Source organism: Platichthys flesus, chromosome 5, assembly GCF_949316205.1.
Source record: "Platichthys flesus chromosome 5, fPlaFle2.1, whole genome shotgun sequence".
Classification (NCBI taxonomy): Eukaryota; Metazoa; Chordata; class Actinopteri; order Pleuronectiformes; family Pleuronectidae; genus Platichthys; species Platichthys flesus.
The window spans coordinates 16124492-16145659 of record NC_084949.1 but is presented as its reverse complement, the minus strand read 5'-3'; the positions used below and the strand labels follow the sequence as shown (position 1 = coordinate 16145659).

Below are 21168 nucleotides of genomic sequence, written 5' to 3'. Positions count from 1 at the left end.
ACTAAGTAAAGAATTGATGTGATTATTGCTGTTGCTTATGCTATTACTGTAAGTGATTAAGTGATAAAGCTGGTTACAAGCAGCAGAGTGACATGCTGAGTAAGCACAGGTTAAATCTGAAAAATAAAAAGGGTTATAGGGAGTTTTAGGTCCAATCCATGTGGCCAGAGGGTTAGCAGTCATTTCTCTTTTCAGCAAATATTAAATTTGTATAAGCTCAGCTCCGGGGAATCTTGCAGGCTGGGACGGTTTACCAAACGACATCTTACCCTTGTCAGAGATTTATCAGTTTCATCATATGCCCCAATGTCACAGACAGGGGGCGGTTGTGTAGCCTCACATTGGGTGAATTCATCATCGGATGCTTCTGAATAGTGTATTAATTCTTCACTCTCTTCGTTTACACTCTGAAGAGGCTCGTGGACAAAAGGAGCATCCTCGTAATCTTCACTTCCAGAGGATAAAAGCTCTCCTCGATTCATCCTAGAATGGCTGACGAAATCCAGAGGTAGCCCTTCACTTGGCTTAGATCTTGAATCAGGTTCATCGGGCTCGGTCTCTGAGAAATCCGACGTAGCTTGTTTGCACTCAAAGAATGGCTCTGGGTCAAAGTATTCAAAGGTAGGGCAGTCTGCACCACCTTGCACAACATCCGCATATCTGGGAGGCATGCAGGTATTGAAGGTTGCAGGAGAAATGGTCTCTGAGTATCCAGGTGTAATGATATATTCCTCATCAGTACTCGATGAAGTCGTCTCTGCTTTAGGTTCCACTGAAGTGGGTTGAGAGGCAAAACATTCATAGTCTACTGCTGATTCTTCTAAATAATGTCCACTGATCCTTGGACTATCCTCTTCGGAAGATGTCTCTACGTTCCTTGAAGAGGAGAATGAGATCGATTCCTCAAAGCAAAAATTTCTTGCACACGTAACTGTCTCAGGTGTCAAATCTGAAAGAGACTGGGAGGAAACGTCTTCGGTCTGAACAGCTTCCACAGAGGCCACCCCCCACGAAAATGGAAGTTGATACATACTCTGTGTTGATGCTTCTTCGGTCACATCCCATGAGAAATTATATGGTATAGTTGATTCATGCTGTTCTTTTCCGTGAATAACCTCAGTTGTAGAATCTTGCTCAGCTTGAACAGCCAGATTGTTTTCAGGTATGTCAGAATGACAAGCTATTCTAGGCGAAGACGCTGATGAAAATGTCTCAGAAGAATTTTCACCATATGTGTTGTACTCGAATATGTCCAAAAGAAAACTTAATGGTTCCGTTGCTTCACAAAATCTTTGGGGAGATTCTGGGATTGAATGTGACTCAGTAGGGGATGCAGGACTGTCTTTATCTCTAGCAGAACTTGCTAGTAGACTTGTCTCAGAGGTATTTGTTTGATCGGGAGCAGTTGACACTAATTCAAGTTCATCTTGAGGGGATGTCTGGAAATGTGCAGTCTCTTTGACGTTTGTGGGATTACTGTCATTCGTGGGCTGCACAACAGAAATCCCTCTTACGGTATCATCATCATCTGTAGGACATTGATCTTCAGGCGAAAGATCTTCAAACTTGTGACTTTGATCAACTGCAGGCCTCTCAGCGCTGGATTCTGACAGAAGTGGGCTAAGTGCCTCTGGACTAAACTTCAGTTTCATCTCCTCCAGATCCGACAGTAGCTGATCAAGCTGAGGGGACCCAGACCCTGGTGGTGTTGGAGTGGATTCTGAGGACTTGATGATTTTATCATGTGTACTGTCTTGGGCTATTAGACAGAGTGAGTCTGGGGTCACTGAGCTTGGTTCAGCTAAGCCACAGTCTTCACTTTGTGTGGGGAAAGACATCTGGTCATCCTTTTCCTGTGGTGAGCTACTCTGATCAGTCAATGTAATTTCAGATTTCATTTCAAATAGGTCAAATGTACTTGGAATCTGCAATTCTAGTTTTTGAGTGGGAATTGTGTCTGAATCATTTGAATCAATCAAGGGTGGCTGCTCGGTTGGAAAGACCTGACTCTGTCCTACATCAACATTTTTTTCTTGTTCTGAAAGATCGGTCTTGAAAGAAGCTGTTGATACCTGCAAGAAATGATACAATGGAGTGGGGACAAATATAAGCAAATATGATTTGGTAATTTTGGTGATATAAGGTGAAATGATTCAAATGAAACATGCACTTGTCAAGGACAAGTACATGTTTTAGATGTAGAATTTCCTCATTGTGTCTCAATGAGGAAATTCACTTGTAGCCCACCGACCACACATCATTTAATATGCATTAATGACTGATTAAGATGAGACAAATCGTATATATTTTTTAAGATTCATGATAATACTGTCGTATGTTTGGAGGTATTGCCTGAGGGCATCAGTGGCAACTCATTATCATTTTACAATGATTAAAGCAGAATACAGATGATTTAGGTGGAAAACGGGATTTGCCATCACAGGAAAGTGGACAAGGATTATTTTACAATTCTTTCAAATAAATGGCTGCTGTCCTGTTATAATGCTGCTTCTTGCTTTTGTAACTGTCACAGTGAGTTTTGTCACGGTCACAATATTATTTTCTGTTCTTCTGCAAGCCTGTCCTTTAGTAAGAAAAGTGAATAATTCTGTTATTAGAGTAGATTTTCATATTTCTTCAGTAAAATTGTTCAAACTCATATCTTTTGTCAAAGAAAAATAAAAAAAAAAACGTACAAATACAATCAACACAAACAACCATTGGTGTTGTGTCTCTTGCCAAAAACTGCATCGGACAATAAAACCCAACAGTCGGAGACATTGTCTAGCTCCAGACATGCAAAACATTACAGGCACCTATGGAGTAATATGTGTGTGATCAGTTTATAGGTTTGTTGTAACAGTGGGAGCCTGTGTGTTACAAACAAGAAACATAACAGACAGCGCATGCTTCTAGCTATAGATCTAAACGGGAGCGTATAACTTATTGCAATTATAGTAGATGTGTGGCACATAGAGAAAATGTAATCAAGGCATTGAAATCCCCTGTTGCTTGAAGCAGTGCTCTAAAGGCATCATTAAGAACACTGGTTAACTGGTTATCTGCGCAGCATTTGAGAACATTCCATAGCCAGGCAAGAAGCTTGCTTTATTTAAGATTGGGTCTCTGAAGTTTCCATTAGATATGCTTCACTGAAAGATCATCCATTTTACTATAATGTATACATGCCACAGCAAGACAGTGGAGCCTTTGTGCATTATTAATAAAAGGTTTAAGAAAGTTCTACATTCACACTATAAGTATCGCCATATTCATTACTTTTGAAAGCCACACAGCAATCAGTGCTGAGCAAGGCCTTGTGCTGTCTTACCGACACCATGGAACTCTTGCTCTCGTCCTCATTCATGGGTTTTTCTTTGCATGTTCTTGGAAATCAAATCTTGGGTAGGTTGTTGCCTTAAATTGTGTTTCAGTGTCCGTCCATTTAAGTGTTCTTCGTTTCTCTGATCTCTCTTAACATGGGTGTGTTCATTGAAATCCTCCTCAAGCCAGACAGCATGATGAAATCCAGATTTTGGCTCTACAGATGGAATGTGACTCAACTCAAAACTAAAATGGTGAATACTTTTTGAAGTGACATGGTCTAATCTAAGTTGTTTGATGTCCTGTGGTGGTGGGGGGGGGGCTGATAAAAAATACTGTGTCTGTGTTTTAAGATGGAAGTATGGATCCTGTGTCAGCTTATTCCGAATGGGATAGTGAAGAATCCTGCAATGACTGCAATGAGTCTATTGTGGTACTTTTAAAAATGACATGGTTTGGTTGGGCAAGGTGGATTCCCCATGCTGACTTCTAAATCTTCAAATTTGTTTTGATCAGAAGCCTTTTCAGACAAAACATCAGCTGCCTCTTCAGAATAATTCTTCGTATCACAGGCACATTTCTCTTCATAGACTGGATCACCTTTGTGTTCCAATGAAGTGCCTGAGAGTTGCTTAGATGTAATCTTATTGTCTTCAGAAACAGTGGCATCAGGGTCACTTTGCCCACATGGCAGCTGGTTTAATACTTCATCTAATTCTCCTTCAAGATATTGAGGGGTACAAGGTCCTAACTCAGACAGCCAGTGTTGAAGGAATGACTGTGTGTACGCAAAATCTGATGTAATCGGCTCCCTGTTGAAAGACTCATGAAATTCATAATCCAACACAATGGAATCAGGTGAATCTGGTCTGATCTCAACAAAAAAATTGTCAAAACAAGAATCAGTACAATCTCTCTCCAGTGGTATGAAATCAGATTGAATGGATCTATTTTCAGACAAATGCAAGGGAGAAAGGGCGGTGAACTCAGCATATGAGGAATATGATTCTGGAGAAGGTGGTCTCATATAAGTGACATTGGAAGGACTTTGATTATCCAACTGTAATGTTTCACGTGACTGTGGTATACATTCTGAAGATAAAGGAGTCTCAATTAGTTCAGATTCATCTGCTTGCTCTTGAGGACTTGTGGATATTGTGTCGGCTGTTGTTGACCTTATGTGTAGATGGCTTTGACCTGTTGGAGAAAATGAACCTGATATTGCATCATCTCTTTTGTCTTCTGATGTGATATGTGTAAGCCTTGAAATGTTGTCTGAAATTGTGGTGGCAGACATGTCAGTTTGTGCTAGTGATGTTAATTTGACAAAACATGAATGTTTTTTTAGGGAAGATTTGACTAAACATATCTCACTGCAAGAACATTCTCCCTTATACAAAGGATCATGTAAATGTGACATCAAGTTGTTGAATAAAGGCTTTTGTCCAACTCGAAATTCTTTAATTAATGGCTTGGAGCCTAATGACATGGATTCACATGAAACAAGTTTTCTTTGGTTGAGTTTTCTCTCTGACTTTTGAACTGATGAAGAGAGTTCAGTAGAATGTGGGATCCCAAGAGAAAAATATTGCTCTTCAGTTGAAGCTACAGATTCTGGTGAGGATGCTCTAAAGTCTGATAACCAGTTCGGCAAGAGTGAAAAGTCAAAATCAGAAGAAACAGACTCTGGGGACAACGCCCTGCTGCTAAATAACCTATCAATTTCAAAGTCTGATAAAACTGACTGTGGTGACTCTGGTCTGGTCTCGTCAAACAGGGCTTCCAGACACAAATCAGTATCATCCCAATCTGAATGTATTGACTCTGGTGTATATGACCTGTGCCTCAGCAGTTCCCGATCATAACTGAAAAAAGGACATCTGAACTGAGGAACAGGCGAGTCAGGCGAGAGGGGCCTAAGTTCACTTTGAGATACCACTGACTCTGGAGACTGTGGTCTAAACTCATCAATGCAATGGTCTATGTAGAGCTCTTCGTCTGACGGTAATGAGGGAAGGTAAGAGGGTATCACTCCTGAGGACTTGATGTGGCATAAATCATGAGCTTGTTTTTTTTGTGTATTGCCCCGCACAATGTCTGCATATGTAAGATATCTTCCAGCAGACAGTGGCAGAGAGGTCACAGCTTTGTTTGTAATATTGGGTTGAGTCCCTAAAGTCAACGAATCCGGGGAATCTGCTCTGCTGTCGTCAAAAAAATCATCAAGACAGAACGTGGAGTACTCAACATCTGACAATGTTGAAAGAGGGGACCCTGGTTTGTCTTCAGTGTACTCTAAGTAATAGTTACAATGTTGATTATTCATTTGTGGAAATTTAATTCTCGGAGACAAACAATGCTCTTCAGTTGAAACTACAGATTCTGGTGAGGATGCTCTAAAGCCTGATAACCAGTTCTGCAAGAGTGAAAAGTCAAAATCAGAAGACACAGACTCTGGGGACAACGCCCTGCTTTTAAATAACCTATCAATTTCAAAGTCTGATAAAACTGACTGTGGTGACTCTGGTCTTGTCTCATCAAACAGGGCTTCCAGACACAAACCAGTATCATCCAAGTCTGAATGTATTGACTCTGGTGTATACGACCTGTGCCTCAACAGTTCCCGATCATAACTGAATAAAGGACATCCGAACTGAGGAACGGGCGAGTCAGGAGAGAGGGGCCTAAGTTCACTTTGAGAAACAACTGACTCTGGAGACTGTGGTCTAAACTCATCAATGCAATGGTCTATGTAGAGCTCTTCGTCTTGCGGTAATGAGGGAAGGTAAGAGGGTATCACTCCTGAGGACTTGATGTGGCATAAATCATGAGCTTGGTTATTTTGTGTATTGCCCCGCACAATGTCTGCATATGTAAGATATCTTCCAGCAGACAGTGGCAGAGAGGTCACAGCTTTGTTTGTAATATTGGGTTGAGTCCCTAAAGTCAACGAATCCGTGGAATCTGCTCTGCTGTCGTCAAAAAAATCATCAAGACAGAACGTGGAGTACTCAACATCTGACAATGTTGAAAGAGGGGACCCTGGTTTGTCTTCAGTGTACTCTAAGTAATAGTTACAATGTTGATTATTCATTTGTGGAAATTTAATTCTCGGAGACAAACAATGCTCTTCAGTTGAAACTACAGATTCTGGTGAGGATGCTCTAAAGCCTGATAACCAGTTCTGCAAGAGTGAAAAGTCAAAATCAGAAGACACAGACTCTGGGGACAACGCCCTGCTTTTAAATAACCTATCAATTTCAAAGTCTGATAAAACTGACTGTGGTGACTCTGGTCTTGTCTCGTCAAACAGGGCTTCCAGACACAAACCAGTATCATCCCAGTCTGAATGTATTGACTCTGGTGTATACGACCTGTGCCTCAACAGTTCCCGATCATAACTGAATAAAGGACATCCGAACTGAGGAACGGGCGAGTCAGGAGAGAGGGGCCTAAGTTCACTTTGAGAAACAACTGACTCTGGAGACTGTGGTCTAAACTCATCAATGCAATGGTCTATGTAGAACTCTTCGTCTGACGGTAATGAGGGAAGGTAAGAGGGTCTCACACTTGAGGATGTGATGTGGCACAAATCATGAGCTTGGTTATTTTGTGTATTGCCCCGCACAATGTCTGCATATGTAAGATATCTTCCAGCAGACAGTGGCAGAGAGGTCACAGCTTTGTTTGTAATATTGGGTTGAGTCCCTAAAGTCAACGAATCCGGGGTATCTGCTCTGTTGTCGTCAAACAATTCCTCAAGACAGAACGTGGAGTACTCAACATCTGACAATGTTGAAAGAGGGGACCCTGGTTTGTCTTCAGTGTACTCTAAGTAATAGTTACAATGTTGATTATTCATTTGCGGAAATTTAATTCTCGGAGACAAACAATGCTCTTCAGTTGAAACTACAGATTCTGGTGAGGATGCTCTAAAGTCTGATAACCAGTTCTGCAAGAGTGAAAAGTCAAAATCAGAAGACACAGACTCTGGGGACAACGCCCTGCTGTTAAATAACCTATCAATTTCATAGTCTGATAAAACTGACTGTGGTGACTCTGGTCTTGTCTCGTCAAACAGGGCTTCCAGACACAAACCAGTACAATCCCAGTCTGAAAGTACTGAATCTGGTGTATACGACCTGTGCCTCAACAGTTCGCTATCATAACTGAAATATGGATATCTAAACTGAGGAACAGGTGAGTCAGGAGAGAGGGGCCTGAGTTCACTTTGAGATACCACTGACTCTGGAGACTGGGGTCTAAACTCGTCAATGAAATGGTCTATGGAAAAGAAAGTTAACTCCTCATGTGGTGATATAGAGGGAAGGTAAAAAGACCTTAAGTCAAATGTTTTGACAATGCATGAAGCTTGGTTTTCTTGTTTGAAGCCCTGCACAACATCTTCATATCTAAGATATCTTCCAGCAGACAGTGGCAGAGAAGTCACAGCTATGTTTGTGATACTTGGTTCACTCCCTAAAGTCAATGAATCCGGGGAATTTGCTCTGTTGTCGTCAAACAATTCCTCAAGACAGAACGTGGAGTACTCAACATCTGACAATGTTGAAAGAGGGGATATTGGTCTGTCTTCAGAGTACTCTAAGTAATAGTGACAATGTTGATTATTCATTGGTGCAAATTTAATTTCCAGAGAAAAATATTGCTCTTCAGTTAAAGCTACAGATTCTGGTGAGGATGCTCTAAAGTCTGATAACCAGCTCTGCAAGAGTGAAAGGTCAAAATCAGAAGACACAGACTCTGGGGACAACGCCCTGCTGCTAAATAACCTATCAATTTCAAAGTCTGATAAAACTGACTGTGGTGACTCTGGTCTTGTCTCGTCAAACAGGGCTTCCAGACACAAACCAGTATCATCCCAGTCTGAATGTATTGACTCTGGTGTATACGACCTGTGCCTCAACAGTTCCCGATCATAACTGAATAAAGGACATCCGAACTGAGGAACAGGCGAGTCAGGAGAGAGGGGCCTAAGTTCACTTTGAGATACAACTGACTCTGGAGACTGTGGTCTAAACTCATTAATGCAATGGTCTATGTAGAACTCTTCATCTGACGGTAATGAGGGAAGGTAAGAGGGTCTCACTCTTGAGGATGTGATGTGGCACAAATCATGAGCTTGGTTATTTTGTGTATTGCCACGCACAATGTCTGCATATGTAAGATATCTTCCAGCAGACAGTGGCAGAGAGGTCACAGCTTTGTTTGTAATATTGGGTTGAGTCCCTAAAGTCAACGAATCCGGGGTATCTGCTCTGTTGTCGTCAAACAATTCCTCAAGACAGAACGTGGAGTACTCAACATCTGACAATGTTGAAAGAGGGGACCCTGGTTTGTCTTCAGTGTACTCTAAGTAATAGTTACAATGTTGATTATTCATTTGTGGAAATTGAATTCTCTGAGACAAACAATGCTCTTCAGTTGAAACTACAGATTCTGGTGAGGATGCTCTAAAGTCTGATAACCAGTTCTGCAAGAGTGAAAAGTCAAAATCAGAAGACACAGACTCTGGGGACAACGCCCTGCTTTTAAATAACCTATCAATTTCAAAGTCTGATAAAACTGACTGTGGTGACTCTGGTCTTGTCTCGTCAAACAGGGCTTCCAGACACAAACCAGTATCATCCCAGTCTGAATGTATTGACTCTGGTGTATACGACCTGTGCCTCAACAGTTCCCGATCATAACTGAATAAAGGACATCCGAACTGAGGAACAGGCGAGTCAGGAGAGAGGGGCCTAAGTTCACTTTGAGAAACAACTGACTCTGGAGACTGTGGTCTAAACTCATCAATGCAATGGTCTATGTAGAACTCTTCGTCTGACGGTAATGAGGGAAGGTAAGAGAGTCTCACTCTTGAGGATGTGATGTGGCACAAATCATGAGCTTGGTTATTTTGTGTATTGCCCCGCACAATGTCTGCATATGTAAGATATCTTCCAGCAGACAGTGGCAGAGAGGTCACAGCTTTGTTTGTAATATTGGGTTGAGTCCCTAAAGTCAACGAATCCGGGGTATCTGCTCTGTTGTCGTCAAACAATTCCTCAAGACAGAACGTGGAGTACTCAACATCTGACAATGTTGAAAGAGGGGACCCTGGTTTGTCTTCAGTGTACTCTAAGTAATAGTTACAATGTTGATTATTCATTTGTGGAAATTTAATTCTCGGAGACAAACAATGCTCTTCAGTTGAAACTACAGATTCTGGTGAGGATGCTCTAAAGTCTGATAACCAGTTCTGCAAGAGTGAAAAGTCAAAATCAGAAGACACAGACTCTGGGGACAACGCCCTGCTTTGAAATAACCTATCAATTTCAAAGTCTGATAAAACTGACTGTGGTGACTCTGGTCTTGTCTCGTCAAACAGGGCTTCCAGACACAAACCAGTATCATCCCAGTCTGAATGTATTGACTCTGGTGTATATGACCTGTGCCTCAAAAGTTCAATATTGCTATTGTAATAAGGACATCTGAACTGAGGAACAGGCGAGTCAGGAGAGAGGGGCCTAAGTTCACTTTGAGATACCACTGACTCTGGAGACTGTGGTCTAAACTCATCAATGCAATGGTCTATGTAGAACTCTTCGTCGGACGGTAATGAGGGAAGGTAAGAGGGTCTCACTCCTGAGGATTTGATGTGGCATAAATCATGAGCTTGTTTTTTTTGTGTATTGCCCTGCACAATGTCTGCATATGTAAGATATCTTCCAGCAGACAGTGGCAGAGAGGTCACAGCTTTGTTTGTAATATTGGGTTGAGTCCCTAAAGTCAACGAATCCGGGGAATCTGCTCTGCTGTCATCAAAAAATTCCTCAAGACAGAACGTGGAGTACTCAACATCTGACAATGTTGAAAGAGGGGACATTGGTCTGTCTTCAGAGTACTTTAAGTAATAGTGACAATGTTGATTATTCATTGGTGCAAATTTAAATTCCAGAGACAAATATTGCTCTTCAGTTGAAGCTACAGATTCTGGTGAGGATGCTCTAAAGTCTGATAACAAACTATGCAAGAGTGAAAAGTCAAAATCAGACGACACAGACTCTGGGGACAACGCCCTGCTGCTAAATAACCTATCAATTACAAAGTCTGATAAAACTGATTGTGGTGACTCTGGTCTGGTCTCGTCAAACAGGGCTTCCAGACACAAACCAGTATCATCCCAGTCTGAATGAATTGATTCTGGTGTATACGACCTGTGCCTCAATAGTTCAATATTGCTATTGTAATAAGGACATCTGAACTGAGGAACAGGCGAGTCAGGAGAGAGGGGCCTAAGTTCACTTTGAGATACAACTGACTCTGGAGACTGTGGTCTAAACTCATCAATGCAATGGTCTATGTAGAACTCGTCGTCTGACGGTAATGAGGGAAGGTGAGAGGGTCTCACTCCTGAGGATTTGCTGTGGCACATATCATGAGCTTGGTTTTTTTGTGCTTTGCCCCGCACAATGTCTGCATATGTAAGATATCTTCCAGCTGACAGTGGCAAAGAGGTCACAGCTTTGTTTGTAATATTGGGTGGAGTCCCTAAAGTCAACGAATCCGGGGAACCTGCTCTGCTGTCGTCAAACAATTCCTCAAGACAGAACTTGGAGTACTCAACATCTGACAATGTTGAAAGAGGGGACATTGGTCTGTCTTCAGAGTACTCTAAGTAATAGTTACAATGTTTCTTATTCATTTGTGGAAATCTAATTCCCGGAGACAAACAATGCTCTTCAGTTGAAGCTACAGATTCTGGTGAGGATGCTCTAAAGTCTGATAACCAGCTCTGCAAGAGTGAAAAGTCAAAATCAGAAGAAACAGACTCTGGGGAAAATGCCCTGCTGCTAAATAACCTATCAATTTCAAAGTCTGTTAAAACTGATTGTGGTGACTCTGGTCTTGTCTCGTCAAACAGGGCTTCCAGACACAAACCAGTATCATCCCAATCTGAATGTAGTGACTCTGGTGTATATGACCTGTGCCTCAAAAGTTGCTGATCATAACTGAATAAAGGACATCTGAACTCAGGAACAGGCGAGTCAGGAGAGAGGGGCCTAAGTTCACTTTGAGATACAACTGACTCTGGAGACTGTGGTCTAAACTCATCAATGCAATGGTCTATGTAGAACTCTTCGTCTGACGGTAATGAGGGAAGGTAAGAGGGTCTCACTCTTGAGGATTTGATGTGGCACAAATCATGAGCTTGGTTATTTTGTGTATTGCCCCGCACAATGTCTGCATATTTAAGATATCTTCCAGCAGACAGTGGCAGAGAGGTCACAGCTTTGTTTGTAATATTGGGTTGAGTCCCTAAAGTCAACGAATCCGGGGAATCTGCTCTGTTGTCATCAATCAATTCCTCAAGACAGAACGTGGAGTACTCAACATCTGACAATGTTGAAAGAGGGGACATTGGTCTGTCTTCAGTGTACTCTAAGTAATAGTGACAATGTTGATTATTCATTGGTGCAAATTTAAATTCCAGAGACAAATATTGCTCTTCAGTTGAAGCTACAGATTCTGGTGAGGATGCTCTAAAGTCTGATAACAAACTATGCAAGAGTGAAAAGTCAAAATCAGACGACACAGACTCTGGGGACAACGCCCTGCTGCTAAATAACCTATCAATTACAAAGTCTGATAAAACTGATTGTGGTGACTCTGGTCTGGTCTCGTCAAACAGGGCTTCCAGACACAAACCAGTATCATCCCAGTCTGAATGAATTGATTCTGGTGTATACGACCTGTGCCTCAATAGTTCAATATTGCTATTGTAATAAGGACATCTGAACTGAGGAACAGGCGAGTCAGGAGAGAGGGGCCTAAGTTCACTTTGAGATACAACTGACTCTGGAGACTGTGGTCTAAACTCATCAATGCAATGGTCTATGTAGAACTCGTCGTCTGACGGTAATGAGGGAAGGTGAGAGGGTCTCACTCCTGAGGATTTGCTGTGGCACATATCATGAGCTTGGTTTTTTTGTGCTTTGCCCCGCACAATGTCTGCATATGTAAGATATCTTCCAGCTGACAGTGGCAAAGAGGTCACAGCTTTGTTTGTAATATTGGGTGGAGTCCCTAAAGTCAACGAATCCGGGGAACCTGCTCTGCTGTCGTCAAACAATTCCTCAAGACAGAACTTGGAGTACTCAACATCTGACAATGTTGAAAGAGGGGACATTGGTCTGTCTTCAGAGTACTCTAAGTAATAGTTACAATGTTTCTTATTCATTTGTGGAAATCTAATTCCCGGAGACAAACAATGCTCTTCAGTTGAAGCTACAGATTCTGGTGAGGATGCTCTAAAGTCTGATAACCAGCTCTGCAAGAGTGAAAAGTCAAAATCAGAAGAAACAGACTCTGGGGAAAATGCCCTGCTGCTAAATAACCTATCAATTTCAAAGTCTGTTAAAACTGATTGTGGTGACTCTGGTCTTGTCTCGTCAAACAGGGCTTCCAGACACAAACCAGTATCATCCCAATCTGAATGTATTGACTCTGGTGTATATGACCTGTGCCTCAAAAGTTGCTGATCATAACTGAATAAAGGACATCTGAACTCAGGAACAGGCGAGTCAGGAGAGAGGGGCCTAAGTTCACTTTGAGATACAACTGACTCTGGAGACTGTGGTCTAAACTCATCAATGCAATGGTCTATGTAGAACTCTTCGTCTGACGGTAATGAGGGAAGGTAAGAGGGTCTCACTCTTGAGGATTTGATGTGGCACAAATCATGAGCTTGGTTATTTTGTGTATTGCCCCGCACAATGTCTGCATATTTAAGATATCTTCCAGCAGACAGTGGCAGAGAGGTCACAGCTTTGTTTGTAATATTGGGTTGAGTCCCTAAAGTCAACGAATCCGGGGAATCTGCTCTGTTGTCATCAATCAATTCCTCAAGACAGAACGTGGAGTACTCAACATCTGACAATGTTGAAAGAGGGGACATTGGTCTGTCTTCAGTGTACTCTAAGTAATAGTGACAATGTTGATTATTCATTGGTGCAAATTTAATTTCCAGAGAAAAACATTGCTCTTCAGCTGAAGCAACAGATTCTGGTGAGGATGTTCTAAAGTCTGATAACCAGTTCTGCAAGAGTGAGAAGTCAAAATCAGAAGACACAGACTCTGGGGACAACGCCCTGCTGCTAAATAACCTATCAATTACAAAGTCTGATAAAACTGATTGTGGTGACTCTGGTCTGGTCTTGTCAAACAGGGCTTCCAGACACAAACCCGTATCATCCCAGTCTGAATGTATTGATTCCGGTGTATACGACCTGTGCCTCAATAGTTCAATATTGCTATTGTAATAAGGACATCTGAACTGAGGAACAGGCGAGTCAGGAGAGAGGGGCCTAAGTTCACTTTGAGATACAACTGACTCTGGAGACTGTGGTCTAAACTCATCAATGCAATGGTCTATGTAGAACTCGTCGTCTGACGGTAATGAGGGAAGGTGAGAGGGTCTCACTCCTGAGGATTTGCTGTGGCACATATCATGAGCTTGGTTTTTTTGTGCTTTGCCCCGCACAATGTCTGCATATGTAAGATATCTTCCAGCTGACAGTGGCAAAGAGGTCACAGCTTTGTTTGTAATATTGGGTGGAGTCCCTAAAGTCAACGAATCCGGGGAACCTGCTCTGCTGTCGTCAAACAATTCCTCAAGACAGAACTTGGAGTACTCAACATCTGACAATGTTGAAAGAGGGGACATTGGTCTGTCTTCAGAGTACTCTAAGTAATAGTTACAATGTTTATTATTCATTTGTGGAAATCTAATTCCCGGAGACAAACAATTTTCTTCAGTTGAAGCTACAGATTCTGGTGAGGATGCTCTAAAGTCTGATAACCAGCTCTGCAAGAGTGAAAAGTCAAAATCAGAAGAAACAGACTCTGGGGAAAATGCCCTGCTGCTAAATAACCTATCAATTTCAAAGTCTGATAAAACTGATTGTGGTGACTCTGGTCTTGTCTCGTCAAACAGGGCTTCCAGACACAAACCAGTATCATCCCAATCTGAATGTATTGACTCTGGTGTATATGACCTGTGCCTCAAAAGTTGCTGATCATAACTGAATAAAGGACATCTGAACTCAGGAACAGGCGAGTCAGGAGAGAGGGGCCTAAGTTCACTTTGAGATACAACTGACTCTGGAGACTGTGGTCTAAACTCATCAATGCAATGGTCTATGTAGAACTCTTCGTCTGACGGTAATGAGGCAAGGTAAGAGGGTCTCACTCTTGAGGATTTGATGTGGCACAAATCATGAGCTTGGTTATTTTGTGTATTGCCCCGCACAATGTCTGCATATTTAAGATATCTTCCAGCAGACAGTGGCAGAGAGGTCACAGCTTTGTTTGTAATATTGGGTTGAGTCCCTAAAGTCAACGAATCCGGGGAATCTGCTCTGTTGTCGTCAATCAATTCCTCAAGACAGAACGTGGAGTACTCAACATCTGACAATGTTGAAAGAGGGGACATTGGTCTGTCTTCAGTGTACTCTAAGTAATGGTGACAATGTTGATTATTCATTGGTGCAAATTTAATTTCCAGAGAAAAACATTGCTCTTCAGCTGAAGCAACAGATTCTGGTGAGGATGTTCTAAAGTCTGATAACCAGCTCTGCAAGAGTGAGAAGTCAAAATCAGAAGACACAGACTCTGGGGACAACGCCCTGCTGCTAAATAACCTATCAATTACAAAGTCTGATAAAACTGATTGTGGTGACTCTGGTCTGGTCTCGTCAAACAGGGCTTCCAGACACAAACCAGTATCATCCCAGTCTGAATGTATTGATTCCGGTGTATACGACCTGTGCCTCAATAGTTCAATATTGCTATTGTAATAAGGACATCTGAACTGAGGAACAGGCGAGTCAGGAGAGAGGGGCCTAAGTTCACTTTGAGATACAACTGACTCTGGAGACTGTGGTCTAAACTCATCAATGCAATGGTCTATGTAGAACTCGTCGTCTGACGGTAATGAGGGAAGGTGAGAGGGTCTCACTCCTGAGGATTTGCTGTGGCACATATCATGAGCTTGGTTTTTTTGTGCTTTGCCCCGCACAATGTCTGCATATGTAAGATATCTTCCAGCTGACAGTGGCAAAGAGGTCACAGCTTTGTTTGTAATATTGGGTGGAGTCCCTAAAGTCAACGAATCCGGGGAACCTGCTCTGCTGTCGTCAAACAATTCCTCAAGACAGAACTTGGAGTACTCAACATCTGACAATGTTGAAAGAGGGGACATTGGTCTGTCTTCAGAGTACTCTAAGTAATAGTTACAATGTTTATTATTCATTTGTGGAAATCTAATTCCCGGAGACAAACAATGCTCTTCAGTTGAAGCTACAGATTCTGGTGAGGATGCTCTAAAGTCTGATAACCAGCTCTGCAAGAGTGAAAAGTCAAAATCAGAAGAAACAGACTCTGGGGAAAATGCCCTGCTGCTAAATAACCTATCAATTTCAAAATCTGATAAAACTGATTGTGGTGACTCTGGTCTTGTCTCGTCAAACAGGGCTTCCAGACACAAACCAGTATCATCCCAATCTGAATGTATTGACTCTGGTGTATATGACCTGTGCCTCAAAAGTTGCTGATCATAACTGAATAAAGGACATCTGAACTCAGGAACAGGCGAGTCAGGAGAGAGGGGCCTAAGTTCACTTTGAGATACAACTGACTCTGGAGACTGTGGTCTAAACTCATCAATGCAATGGTCTATGTAGAACTCTTCGTCTGACGGTAATGAGGCAAGGTAAGAGGGTCTCACTCTTGAGGATTTGATGTGGCACAAATCATGAGCTTGGTTATTTTGTGTATTGCCCCGCACAATGTCTGCATATTTAAGATATCTTCCAGCAGACAGTGGCAGAGAGGTCACAGCTTTGTTTGTAATATTGGGTTGAGTCCCTAAAGTCAACGAATCCGGGGAATCTGCTCTGTTGTCGTCAAACAATTCCTCAAGACAGAACGTGGAGTACTCAACATCTGACAATGTTGAAAGAGGGGACCCTGGTTTGTCTTCAGTGTACTCTAAGTAATAGTTACAATGTTGATTATTCATTGGTGCAAATTTAATTTCCAGAGAAAAACATTGCTCTTCAGTTGAAGCAACAGATTCTGGTGAGGATGCTCTAAAGTCTGATAACCAGCTCTGCAAGAGTGAAAAGTCAAAATCAGAAGACACAGACTCTGGGGACAACGCCCTGCTGCTAAATAACCTATCAATTACAAAGTCTGATAAAACTGATTGTGGTGACTCTGGTCTGGTCTTGTCAAACAGGGCTTCCAGACACAAACCAGTATCATCCCAGTCTGAATGTATTGATTCCGGTGTATACGACCTGTGCCTCAATAGTTCAATATTGCTATTGTAATAAGGACATCTGAACTGAGGAACAGGCGAGTCAGGAGAGAGGGGCCTAAGTTCACTTTGAGATACAACTGACTCTGGAGACTGTGGTCTAAACTCATCACTGCAATGGTCTATGTAGAACTCTTCGTCTGACGGTAATGAGGCAAGGTAAGAGGGTCTCACTCTTGAGGATTTGATGTGGCACAAATCATGAGCTTGGTTATTTTGTGTATTGCCCCGCACAATGTCTGCATAAGTAAGATATCTTCCAGCAGACAGTGGCAGAGAGGTCACAGCTTTGTTTGTAATATTGGGTTGAGTCCCTAAAGTCAACGAATCCGGGGAATCTGCTCTGTTGTCGTCAATCAATTCCTCAAGACAGAACGTGGAGTACTCAACATCTGACAATGTTGAAAGAGGGGACATTGGTCTGTCTTCAGTGTACTCTAAGTAATAGTGACAATGTTGATTATTCATTTGTGGAAATTGAATTCTCTGAGACAAACAATGCTCTTCAGTTGAAACTACAGATTCTGGTGAGGATGCTCTAAAGTCTGATAACCAGTTCTGCAAGAGTGAAAAGTCAAAATCAGAAGACACAGACTCTGGGGACAACGCCCTGCTTTTAAATAACCTATCAATTTCAAAGTCTGATAAAACTGACTGTGGTGACTCTGGTCTTGTCTCGTCAAACAGGGCTTCCAGACACAAACCAGTATCATCCCAGTCTGAATGTATTGACTCTGGTGTATACGACCTGTGCCTCAACAGTTCAATATTGCTATTGTAATAAGGACATCTGAACTGAGGAACAGGCGAGTCAGGAGAGAGGGGCCTAAGTTCACTTTGAGATACAATTGACTCTGGAGACTGTGGTCTAAATTCATCAATGCACTGGTCTATGTAGAACTCGTCGTCTGACGGTAATGAGGGAAGGTGAGAGGGTGTCACTCCTGAGGATTTGCTGTGGCACATATCATGAGCTTGGTTTTGTTGTGCTTTGCCCCGCACAATGTCTGCATATGTAAGATATCTTTCAGCTGACAGTGGCAAAGAGGTCACAGCTTTGTTTGTAATATTGGGTGGAGTCCCTAAAGTCAACGAATCCGGGGAACCTGCTCTGCTGTCGTCAAACAATTCCTCAAGACAGAACTTGGAGTACTCAACATCTGACAATGTTGAAAGAGGGGACATTGGTCTGTCTTCAGAGTACTCTAAGTAATAGTTACAATGTTTATTATTCATTTGTGGAAATCTAATTCCCGGAGACAAACAATGCTCTTGAGTTGAAGCTACAGATTCTGGTGAGGATGCTCTAAAGTCTGATAACCAGTTCTGCAAGAGTGAAAGGTCAAAATCAGAAGACACAGACTCTGGGGACAACGCCCTGCTGTTAAATAACCTATTGATTTCATAGTCTGATAAGACTGACTGTGGTGACTCTGGTCTGGTCTCGTCAAACAGGGCTTCCAGACACAAACCAGTATCATCCCAGTCTGAAAGTATTGAATCTGGTGTATACGACCTGTGCCTCAACATATCTACATCATAACTAAAATATGGAGATCTGAACTGAGGAACAGCCGAGTCAGGAGAGAGGGGCCTAAGTTCACTTTGAGATAACACGGACTCTGGAGACTGTGGTCTAAACTCATCTATGAATTTGTCTCTGTAGGAGAGTTTGAACTCTTCATCTGAAGTTAACAAGGGAAGGTTAAAGGGTCTCACCACTGATGATTTGAGTTTTCTTAAAGCATTATCTTGTTTTTTGCCTGGGTAGCCCCGCACAACGTCTGCATATGTAAGAGGTTCTCCAATAGACAGTGGTCGGGAAGCAGTCCCAGCTACATTTGAGCTTTTAGTGTCAGCTTGTAAAGTGAGTTCATCTGGCGAATCTTGTGTGTTGTTGTTAAATGATTCCTTGACAGAAAATTTTGAATATTCAACATATGACAATGTTGAAAGTGGTGACACTGGTCGCAATTCAGAATATGCCAAGTAATAGTCACATTGTTGACCCTCTACCTGGCCAAATGTAATCTCAGGAGACAGAAAATGCTGGTCAATTGACTCAACAGATTCTTGGGAGGACGTTCCAAAACTAGTTAATAATTGCTCCATTGCACTAGCCTGTTTTATTTTATCCAAAGTGTTTTCAAGACATACATCATTATAAAATGGTCCCGTGAACCGGGTTGGAGGGTCTAATGTGAGTCTTAATTTGTTAATGTCATCTTCAAGTTGTGTATAATTGCAGTTGGTTTTTGCCTTTTCAAGGTAGGTTGTTTTAAAATGTGATATTGGTGTTCCTTCATTTGCAAACTTCAGAATATATTTCGGTCTTTCTGCCAAGGTAAAGATGATCGGTTCGGGTGATGATTCTTTTTTCAGCATATGGCAAAGTTCAGGAGATTGTCTTTCATATTTGGTAATTTTTTTTAGTTTTGGACATTCTTTCTTACAATCCAAACTTGTGGACTCTTGGAAGTTATTGTTTGTTAAATCATTATTTGACTGACTTGGTGATGACGTGTAATCAGAAGATTGTGGTTTTAATTGGGAAAACCAGTAATCAAGAAAAGGATTACTGATCCCCTCTTCTGCTCTTGGGGGTTCAGATGACAGTGTCTGTACTATTTGACTATTTGAACCTTCTGAATGTTCACTTTGGATACTTTTGACATGTGTAAGATATGGTTCAGCTGAAAAAGCTTTTGTTTGCAAGGGTTCCCTTTCTTTATCTATTGGGTTTATGCCTCTTTGGCATGGTGATGAAAGAGCATGCCCAGAATATTGCCAGTAATCACTTTTTATATCCTTGTTTGGTGAGACCAACACATGTGATGGGAGATAAGCTTTTGTTGCAAGAGATTCTTGAGACACAGGAGGATTTTGATTTGAAGTTAGAAATTTAGCTGTGAAGGGCCTACCCTGACTCACTTTGTTACTGCAGACTGCATCGTGAGGAGATGATGTCATTAGTGGTGAGGGGAGATTTCCTTCTGAATATTGCAAATAATAATCACAATATTGACTTGTAAGTTGAGCACGAATAGGTTCTGACAGCACAAGTTCAAGAAATGAAAAACTACACAGGGAACTCTGAGATTCTCGTGACGATGGTCGACATTCCCTATCAGAAGATCCGTACTCATGAATAGAGGTAGTTGAGTCAGGTGAAGAGGCTCTTGAATCAGGAGAAATATCTTCTAGCAAAAATTCATCACACTCAATTTCTGATGTCCCAGGTGAGGTTGCTCTGACTTTAGGTATATTTTCATTATATTCATGTATGTGGGACTTAGTGGACAATGGCCTATTCTTAACCAACGAATCAAGGGTAGTGGGTTCATCTTTTGTAACAAATTGTGTGTAACGTTCCTCTTTGTGTGACTGATGGGGCTGTGATTTACTTTCGTTGCAATCAGTTGTAACTTCTGGTGAGCTCCATGCATCAGACCTTGGAGACAGTCTATGTCTCCAACCGGGAAAGTCTTTTGTCCAAGTAGGAGAGTCAGGTGACATTGCCCTATAATCAGTAATTGACATGACAGATTCAGGAGATGACAGTCTAGTTATGGAGTCATTAAACATCCATGAATCTAATGAATAAAATGGATTCTCTGAAGAATCTGAATCAGGGGTCAAAGGGCTAAACTGTTGTGTGAGATCGGGGATGGGCAAAAAATGTCTGGATGAGATCATCTTTGACGTAGAAGTGTAAGATGTATTTTCTCTGACTATGAAATGTTCACTGTCTGGAGTAATAAAACTGGAATTATAGTACCTACCAGTTGAGTCACAAACCATCGGAAATGAGTCACTGGGTGTCAAAATGGTCTTTGTGACCTTCATTTTGATTGGTTTCATCGAGCTGCACTTGGCTGTGGCAATAACAGAATCGGTTGCCTGGCAACCATCCTTATCATCGATGAAGGGCATGTCTTCTGGATATCTATAACTGCATGCTTGGGGTTTTGTGCTTCCTTCCGTGCTTAACTTGACCTCATTGGACTTCTGAGAGAGCCTGCTTTTTTGAGCTACATCATTTTCATCTTCAGTCAAGGCCAGAGTTGCTTGATGGTCCTCTGGTGACAATGCTAGCTGGCTAGGGTCAGATATTCTCTTACCGATGGTTTTAGCTGAATCTGTTCCTCCAAGTTGTAGTGTGTAGCTTAACTCATTACAAAGCTCACTGAAGTCAGTCTCAGCTTGGTCTGACTCTGATAGACTGGGACCAAAGTCTCTGAGAGATATAGATGCCGGCAACTTCAGAATTTCAGGCAAATGCCTGTGTTGATCTTCACAACCACACTGCATCAATGGTAAGATTTTGCTGCTGTCATCTTTGAATTGGCAGTGAGTGCCACTGACGAAATGAACTTGATCACTGCAGCAACTTTTCCGGTCTTTCACTTTTGGCTCATAAGCCTCAATTGCTTGGCTTCCAAATGCTGCATCTTTTGAGTTGG

General features: G+C 41.9%; 2 protein-coding genes across 3 annotated transcripts in view; both read right to left on the bottom strand.

The window, feature by feature from the left end:
* Positions 1–21168, bottom strand: part of LOC133953473 (ankyrin-2-like) — a 75101-nt gene that overhangs the window by 4179 nt on the left and 49754 nt on the right. The window lies entirely within an intron of this gene.
* On the bottom strand, positions 1934–21156 carry LOC133953471 (uncharacterized). Its single transcript, XM_062387394.1, has 2 exons — positions 3332–21156; positions 1934–2072 (listed from the first exon to the last, which is right to left on the bottom strand). The coding sequence occupies exon 1, from the start codon at positions 21014–21016 to the stop codon at positions 3764–3766; it is 17253 nt and encodes a 5750-aa protein (XP_062243378.1). The 5' UTR covers positions 21017–21156; the 3' UTR covers positions 1934–2072; positions 3332–3763.